The sequence below is a fragment of the Lissotriton helveticus genome, chromosome 3_1 (genome assembly GCF_964261635.1).
Source record: "Lissotriton helveticus chromosome 3_1, aLisHel1.1, whole genome shotgun sequence".
In the NCBI taxonomy this organism is placed as follows: Eukaryota; Metazoa; Chordata; class Amphibia; order Caudata; family Salamandridae; genus Lissotriton; species Lissotriton helveticus.
The window spans coordinates 236,449,562-236,458,884 of NC_136061.1; the positions used below are offsets into that span (position 1 = coordinate 236,449,562).

At 44.0% G+C, this 9,323-nt stretch overlaps 1 protein-coding gene across 1 annotated transcript in view; it reads left to right on the forward strand.

Moving 5' to 3' along the window:
- The window catches only part of C1QBP (complement C1q binding protein), a 31,248-nt gene extending 22,428 nt beyond the window's left edge, over window positions 1-8,820 (forward strand). The window contains exons 4-6 of the mRNA XM_078679697.1: window positions 2,577-2,672; window positions 3,236-3,358; window positions 8,063-8,820. Of these exons, the coding sequence (XP_078535823.1) occupies window positions 2,577-2,672; window positions 3,236-3,358; window positions 8,063-8,212 (369 nt within the window). The 3' untranslated portion in view covers window positions 8,213-8,820. The remainder of the gene's footprint in view (window positions 1-2,576; window positions 2,673-3,235; window positions 3,359-8,062) is intronic.
- Window positions 8,821-9,323: the final 503 nt, after the last annotated feature.

Genomic DNA, 9,323 nt, shown 5'->3' on the forward strand with positions numbered 1-9,323 from the left:
TAGCATGCGCAGGATGTTGAAGCACGACGAGGAGACGGCGTTGACTTGTCTGGTCATGGTCATGGAGAGGGAGGAGTCCAGGATGAAGCCCAGGTTGCGTGCGTGGTCTGTTGGTTTGGGTGCGCTGCCCAGGGCGGGGGGCCACCAGGAGTCGTCCCAGGCGGAGGGTGAGGATCCCAGGATGAGGACTTCCGTCTTGTCCGAGTTCAGTTTTAGGCGGCTGTTCATCATCCATTTGGCTACGTCTGTCATCCCTTCGTGTAGGTTCTGGCGGTGGCGGGGTCGTTGGTGAGGGAGAGGATCAGCTTGGTGTCGTCGGCGTAGGAAATGATGTTGAGGTTGTGTTGGCGTGCGATGGCCGAGAGGGGGCTCATGTAGACGTTGAAGAGGGTTGGGCTGAGCGAGGAGCCTTGAGGAACGCCGCAGATGACTTCGGTGGCTTCTGATCTGAACGGGGGGAGGCGAACTCTGTGTCCTTCCGGCGAGGAAGGAGATGATCCACTCCAGTGCCTTCTCCTGGATTCCGACGTTGCTGAGGCGCTGCACTAGGGTACGGTGGCAGACAGTGTCGAAAGCCGCGGAGAGGTCTAGGAGGATGAGGGCCGCTGTTGAGCAGGGCTCGAATGTCATCGGTGGCTGCGATCAGGGCGGTCTCGGTGCTGTGGTTGGCCCGGAAGCCAGACTGCGAGAGGTCGTGGGATCCGTTCGTCTCGAGGAAGGCGGCCAGCTGTTTGTTGACGGTCTTCTCGATGATTTTTGCAGGAAACTGGGAACAGCGAGATGGGGCGGTAGTTCTTGAGGTCGGTGGGGTCGGCTGAAGGCTTCTTTAGTAGAGCGCTGAGTTTGGCGTGCTTCCAGCTCTCCGGGAAGGTAGCGGTGTCGAAGGAGGTGTTGATGTCCCGCAGGTAGGGTGCGATGACAGCGTCGGCCTTGTTGAAGACGTGGTGAGGGCAGGGGTCGGTCGGAGATCCGGAGTGGATGGAGTTCATCGTGCGGATGGTGTCTTCGGTGCTGGTCGGGGTCCAGTCGCGGAAGGTGGTGTTGGGGGGCGGTGGCTCGGTTGTGGCGTGCGTCGGTTGCGTGCTGAAGCTGTTGTGTATGTCCGCGATCTTATTGTGGAAGTAGGAGGAGAGGGCGTTGCAGAGGTCTTGTGAAGGGGTGATGTCGTTGTTTCCGGCGTTGGGGTTGGAGAGCTCTTTAACGATGTTGGAGAGTTCCTTGCTGTTGTGTGCTTTGTTGTCCAGTCGTTCCTTGAATGCGGTTTTCTTGGTGGTGTGGATCAGTTGGTGGTGTTTTCGGGTGGCGAGCTTGAGGGCAGTCATGTTGTCAGCTGTTGGGTCTCTGCGCCAGGCTTTCTCAAGGGCTCGGCAGTTCTTCTTGGAGCTCTTGAGTTCGTCGGTGAACCATGGGGCTTTCTTGCTGCCGGGTCTGTAGCTCTGTTATTTCTCTTGGTGGGGCATAAAGGCTTCAGTTTTTTTGTTTTGCTGAGAAGGAACCATTCTAGCCTTTGTGATGGATGTAATTTGTCACAAACTGGAATCCTCTCTCAGCAGCAGGCTGATATAAATGATGTGATGGTCAATGCAGGCCTTGAGTCTCAAAGATACAACCATAGAAGACTATAACCGTTAGGGCTGCTGTCGGGGGGTTGGTAAAGTTTGCTCTTAGATATCGAGCATTGCTATGTGCAGTGTCAGTGAGAGCTAAGAGAAGTCCTTTTGGTTCACAAATGTTGTACAATTTTTTGGACTTCGGAAAGGTGCTTTAAAATCACGTTTGCAAGGTTAGCAAAGTACATCAAAATAATAGGGAAATATCTAAATGTGCTGATTGCCAGTTATGTCTGCTATAATGGTCATTGTAGGAGTAACTTTTTTAGAATACATTTTGATGTATGAAAAAATGTAGCTACAGGAAAGAACTATTTGTACCTTGTGAAAATAATTTTTGATTTGACTTGAAGGGTTACATTTGTATTTTAAAATATACATATTATGCCTGACGTATAGGTTAAGGGTCTGCTTTGGAACAAATATGGGTTCTTGAGTATCCTTCAATTCTGTCAGCAACATTGATATAGTTTGGTGGGCAAATCATGGACCTTGGAGGAACCCCGAGACCTGGTTGTGCTCTTGGCTTTGACATTTGACCAAAAAGAATGTGATTCTTGAAAAATCTCTCCCCCTCTACTTCAGTTACAAATGTGCACGTATTATAATGTAGTCACTAGTTGCGCAATGTGCTGGCCAGTTGATTACCTGTTCTCATTTTCTCTTGTCCCGAATTCTATAATTGCATTTGCAGCCTGAACTCATGCTACTGTTGTATTTATAGCATGTCATGTGTAAGGTTCTCTTGCTATGGTATAAAAGATCTGCTGCCTTGAAGCCAGGTCTGTGCTATTTCAGGTTCCTTAAATAAATAAAGATCTTCTAATCTCGGTGTTGTTAATTTCTTTGCTGAACCGAAGTTCTCAGTAATGCTCATTTGTGTTCTTTTCGTCTGGAATAGTTTTAATTTTCTTGAGGACTTTGGTTTAGGCGTGTGATTGTACTAACAATATCTTCTGTTTGTAGCCGGATCTTGTGTCCACCCCAAACTTTGTTGTGGAAGTAGCAAAACAGGACTCCAGGCATAATCTTGTGCTGGACTGCCACTATCCTGAAGATGAGGTGAGTAGCTACAGGAAGGAAAGCGTGCCAGTAATTGTGCGGGTGTTTGTTTAAGGTTTAAAAAAATGTTTGTTTATAGCTACTATATTTTGCACATTTTCATAATCTGTTATCTGTGCACCGTTACATTTCTATACAATATATTTTAGAACTGTGGTCAACATTAATACATGTTAAAGTGAAATATGTAGATTGTAGTCTGTTAATACTGTTGCAGATGAGATTGGGGGAGTTGAGGGCTTGCTCCTACAATTTTAATCTGCCCCTGTGATGTCACTTAACGTAACTTCCACTAACCCTAACCAAGGCTGCAAATGAGCATCTGGTTTGGCAGTTTGGGACTTTACCAGGTCTTAGAGAAAAATATGTATAAATAATTATTAAAGGAACCTGCCCATCTAAAGTACGCTGCTATTCTAGTCATGAAATTAACTTTATACATTCTGTTGTGATTTCAACGATAGTTTATTTTTTGCACAACCCATTGCTATGTCATTATAATGGGTGCTAAGAGCAAGTACATAGTTATTTATTTTTTCCCTCCAATTTATCCTGTTTCACAGATTGGACATGGCGAGGAAGAAGAGAGTGATATTTTCTCGATTCGTGAGGTCAGTTTCCAGCCCACTGGGGAAACTGATTGGAAGGAAACTAGCTACACCCTGAACACAGACTCCTTGGATTGGGTAGGTGCAATTAAATGTGTCCATTGCTTTTTTCCCCCCCACTTTTTATAATTTTCATGTATGTACTAATGTGTGCGTTGGCCTCCAAAAATAAATTCTCATCCAGGTTGGTAAGCAACTACGGGCTCGTGGCTTATAGTATTTTCTTTCACTTTTTAGGTCTCAGGTAGACTGGCTGTCTCGAAGAGACATTGAGCTTCAGCCCACCCATAGGCTTCCCATTTGCTTGCTCCATTGTTGCTTTCATATCCTTTGTCCCTATTTGTCCATTGCATGTATGCCTCCTCTTGTGTTTGGTCCTCCCTGAGAGCAGGGACCAAGAACTTGTGTTCTGCCGTTGCTCCTATTTTAGGACCTACTTTTTTAATTTGTGTTTGAACACTCCACACGAGCTCTGTTTGTAGAAGCTCTGTCTCCTAGCAGAGCACTTTCCCTGCAGCTTCCAGACCTCTGCCTGTTGTGCCCTCCCTGCGTGTCCTCCTCCCATTCTCCCATCCTCTTCTAGCAGCTTGTTGTTTCATCCCTTGATAGTGCCTCTGCTTTCCCTAGACCACTACTGCTCCTTGTCTCTGGCAGTCAGTCTTCTTGCTGCCATTTGGGGAGTATGTGTGTTCACGGCAGGCTTTAGCAGGCCTTCACCACTGCCCTGTGTGTCTCAGCAGGGCTGATGCAGTTTCCAGGAGACACACACAGTGCTTGAGCTGCTGTGGGCTCTGTGGACAGTAGCTGGTGTCTTATCTCGGCCTCACCGGAATATTTCACAGGTCTTTAAAAGACCATTTACATCCCCTTGGAACTGGTTAACAAGGCTTTGTAGTACATTTGGTGAATACCTGCAGGAGTGATTCCTATTTTGCAGAGGCCCAAGCCCTATAAAATTATGCTTTTCACGAGGCGTGTATTAACTTTCTGCATGTCTCTGCAGTTCCTAATTCACCGCTGCCGTTGCTGCCCATCGCTTGTGTTGGCCCAACCGGCCTCCTCCCAAGCTGTTTCTGCCTGCTTTCCCACCCCTTTCCACCTGCTTTCCCACCCCTTTCCACACCACCCCACCCTCTGTCCTGCTTTAATTGCCACCAACATCCCTGGTGGTCGGCCACACACATGAAGAGTTTGTAAATTCATATTTAGCACTCTTGTTTTTACATTTACTTTTCATTTTTGTGCATAATTATGACAGTGAATGACTTCCTCATAGTCGGTGCTCCGCTTGGGGAAGCAGATGTTAACAGTGCAGCGTGACTGCCCCTAAACAGACACGCATGATGGGAGCCCCCAGTTTAACCCCTCCTGTGCTCATGACGAGTTGGGCTCGTCATGAGCTACAGCGCTCCGGTGCTCATGCCGAGCTGAGCTCGCCATGACCGCCTGTTTAATGGAACGCTCGCATGCTGGGCTGATTCCCCTGCTGTGCTGAGCGTTCCATTAAACGGGCGCGGTCATGAGCATCGGAGCGCCGTGGCTCATGACGAGCTGAGCTCGTCATGAGCACCGGGGTTCTGAGCGCGCCCCCCTCACCCTCCAGCACAGCGGGGGGGAAACAGCCCCGCAGCTTAGGGGTTAACAACTCCCTGTGAGTCTCCCGGTATCTGCAGAGAGCCACATTGTTTGCCATTTGCTGTTTTTTTTTTAAGTTCTATTGGGCTGCATCTGGAACGCTTTCATGAAAATTAGTTTTGTCATAAAAGCATACACACATTGCTTCCACAAACGTGCTGTAAAGCGGTTCATAAGGCACTAGGGCGCAGACATAGGCTTTTGTGATTGGTTTTCTTTTTGTTTACAAAATTACTTATTACAGGTTGCTTCTCAAACCCCATCAGGCTTTATCTTTGTATAAACCGTTGAGGCCCCATGCTCTCTAAACTCCTTTATTGCACTACCACCCATTAGCCCCTCCCCGGCTACATCCCACTCTGGCTTTGACTACATTCCACTGCTCCCACACCCAATGGTACCCCAATCCCTTACTGTTCCGTTCTCTAAATAAATAAAAATTTCCAGGATTCTAAAGCATGTTGATTGTGCCAGTGTTCATGAGAAAATGCATTTACTGCATTTTCAGGTCCGTTTAACGAATGCAAACAAAGCCCTGGTTTTGTTCTGCAGTCTGTGCTTTGCCACAAGCTGTGTGTGCCGATGTGTGTGCAGCTGTGTATGGTGCACAAATAGCGCTTGGTTAAGAAATGCGAGCCTATATTTTATAGTTGGTAATTATATGGCATCACTGGAGCGTGATTTAATATGTATCTTTCACCGATGCCTTGCAGTATCATAATTGTACTCCAAGTAATATGGTTCATTGTCCCTTAAGCTCATTATCGACCTCGCAGTCAAAAAAGTGAAATGTGAACAGGCCTCTCCAGGCTGCAAAGACGTGACTGTCAATCTGTGTTGTTACACTTATTCTGAGCAAGTCTTCTGTCTAGAATATCGCATACTGCAAGAGTCGTACTTCACAGTACTGTAGATAACAAGTTATCAACCAGGGGCTGATTGCTCCAACTAGAAATCTGACACAATTCTATGTAGGTATCCGGTTCTTCAACTTACCCTGCTATCCTACTATATCTTTACACTATTAACACGAAGTTGTTCTTCTGTGAGCACTTTATATAGGACACTTATTTGTGAAGTTTGTGTTTCATCCTGCCACAATGTAGCATTTCCATGGTGTTAAAATAACGATTGATGGTATTATAATTTCTGTGATTGACTGAACTCCAAGGGCCGAGCCTAGTTGCCAGGAATTTATCCTGATACTTTTTAGGTTACACACGGACCTGGTACTTTAAATTGAACAATGATTTCAAAAGCGTGAGCAATGTTTCACCAGTGCACTTACCAGTTTGTGTTGTGTTCAGCAGTTTTACTCCTAGCAGTGTTGCAAACAGGAATAAAAAGAAGCTAGGACGCTCCACGCCTCATGGTATCTATCCTCTTACCACTGAACAGTCAAATAACTCTTATTAACTGAGCCTAAGGTGGAGAACGGCTTTGTCTGTCAGAAAACAGCACCTCTGAGTTGGCTGCCATGCTGGGAGAGGAGGATAGTGTTACAGGTTTCTTAAAATGTGCCAAGATGCAACTTATTTTGTTTAGGTTTTAAATTGGATTTGTGTCGCTCATTGCTTCTTTTATGCTCCAAAAGCACAGTGTGGCAGACTGAGTTTAAGATGAAATCAATATTACCATATTTGCTTACCTCTCAGAGACCAGTGTACCATTCGTGTCACAACTGTCGAACAATGCAGTGATTGTCCACAAGATATACTCTGGGTTCCTCAGCTGCGGCTTGTTGCTTCATGACTGTCCTGGTTTATTCTTATGTTGCTTCAATATATTTGTCGTTTTAATTTGCGTTCATTCTTTATTGCTGATGGTTGTGTCATTGTCACTAAACACAATCAGTTCGACCCCATTACAGGTAAGCAGCAATTACAGGTTGAATAATGGATGTTTTAACCAATTAAACAAGCTACGGCTAAATTGCCACTCCATAGCACAAGGCTAAAAGACAATACCATTGACCATGTCAATACATCTTGGATTGCCTAGGCCTATTGGTTTTGCCAGTGCTTGTTAAAATCTGGGCCCACTGGTGCATCACAGCCACTGATTCCCTGCCATTTGTTCTCAATCCATGTCTTAATCGCTTTCTTCATTTTACATGTTAGAAACGCTACTCATTTCTGCAGGGGATTGATTTGATAGAGCATTATAATTCAAGCAAACATGCTCTTAAGTAGGCTTGTGGCATGTTAAGGAGTATGGCAAAACCTTTGCCACCACATGAATTGTAACAGTGGTTTATGCTTTCTATTGAGGGGAAAATAGCAGTTGTGAATTAGCATTGTTTGCATTTCCCCTCTAGATACACCAGTTTAAATGATGGTTTTAAAAACTGTTGATATATACCTTGACAGTCAGAACTTGGCTGTTATTGGAAAGGTTGTACAGCTTCATTTTAATACGTCCCCTCCTGCAAAACAATCAGCAATGTGACCTATCTGGAAACATGGCCCTGCTTGTGCCTTGCGATACTGTGCCTGGAACACAGTTCATACCGCCAATGTTGTAAGATTCCCTGGTGAGGAGGATAGGACACGTGATGATCAGACTTGGAGCGTGGGAATGGTGCTGTTATGCTGTTCGCCAAGAAAAATCCCACTGAACTCTCACTGTCTTCCAAATACAAACCTTTTAAAGGTTTTCGGTGTATTTACATTACGATTGCCCTATAATGCATGCTTTTATGCTGTATAAACTTGGCCGACAGTAGTAAAAGCTTTTTAAAAATGGTTCATGGTTTACATGCCTGGATTTGCGTTTATTCAACAGCTGGTTGTTCATTGGGTTCAGAATCATTACAGAAACAGGGTGTCTGCCCCCATGTTTATATAACTTTTTCTTGACTCTTTGCTAGAGACTAGCCTTATCTATATTCACCAAATGTCACCTGTTTATAAGTATCATAGACGCTGCTTTCTGCAAACGACTCAAACTTTGATTTTCCTTCAATGGCCGGTTTTAAGAGGAAATTTTACTGTAAACTATGATGGTTTTCTTTGTTCATTCAAATATTTTCCTTAACTAGAACATGAAAAATAGTGTTTCGTTGTACTAGTTGAAACTTTCTGTTCATTTGATATGTAAGTTGTCCCAAATGTACTATTAAACAGGCTCCATTTGGATATTTTGCAGGCGCTGTATGATCATTTGATGGATTTCTTGGCTGACCGTGGTGTAGACAACACTTTTGCTGATGAGTTGATTGAGTTGAGCACTGCCCTGGAGCATCAAGAGTATATTAAATTCCTCGAGGAGCTCAAAACCTTTGTCAAATGTCAATAGTTGTCGGTGTTTTTGTTCAATAATTGTCTGCAGAAGCTGAAGAGCTCTTGGAGCACTACTACCTGAGGAAGGTTGTGACCTATCTTTCAGACAGGAGAACATTGTTTTGTGTAAGCTGCAATCTTCCTCTGAAAGGAGTACTGGAATATGTCTGTGGCATATAAAAGAAGCTCTATATCAAAAAGCCTAAGACTGACTGGTCAAAGAAGCATCTGACTCGTGCAAATCCAGCATTCTGGGTTTCTGCTTAATTCCATTACCCATCTGTAGGATTGTTAGGCATAAAAGTGCTTAGCAAACTTCCTGGTGAACAATACATTGGTCGTGAATGCGTTTTGGCTACCGTGAAGAAAATTGCATGTCAATAGGTACCTTTTATGTATAGGATTAATACCTTGAGGTAATGCCCAGTCTTTGATGGTGTCATGGAAATTGGACTTACATTTCTCAATGTGATTAAGTATATGGCCCTTTTTTCCCTTCAATAATTGTGTTCAGTTTAAAATGTCTGCTCTTGTATTGCAAACTACGACCTCAGCACTTTGTTTTGTACAATAGAAAAGTGGATGACAACGATAATGTAAAAAAATAAATCTAATTAACATAAATGTTGTTCCTTGTTGACCACGTGGTTCTTGGCAGAATGTATTGACATTTATTCACAATGTTAAATATATGGTTTCAAATTAGTTTTATATTGGACTGTGAATCGAAGAACATTAAACATTTAGGCAAGGGAGAAAGTTTGTGCGATTTCCGTTAAGAATTACACTTCATTTAAGATTAATTATTAAATTAGCTCTCATGCAATTTTGTATTTTAACAATGTCTATATAGATGCGTGTGATCTTGAGCATCCTTCTTAAGAAATGTACTGTAAAACTCAAACCGGTATTTTCTCTTTCCCCAAACTACTAATGTTACTACCTTTTGTTTAGCGCTACATAAGAAATGTAAGTGCAGTTGAGTGTGCACAGTGGAATTTGCTTCAATGAATGGACCAGAAACGGATGATGAAAAATAATGTGGTACTGGTATTTGCCTTGAAGTTGGTGGATTTTTTGGCAGTGCAAGGTAAAATGACGCCCGCCAAGTCTTAAAATCCACTTTT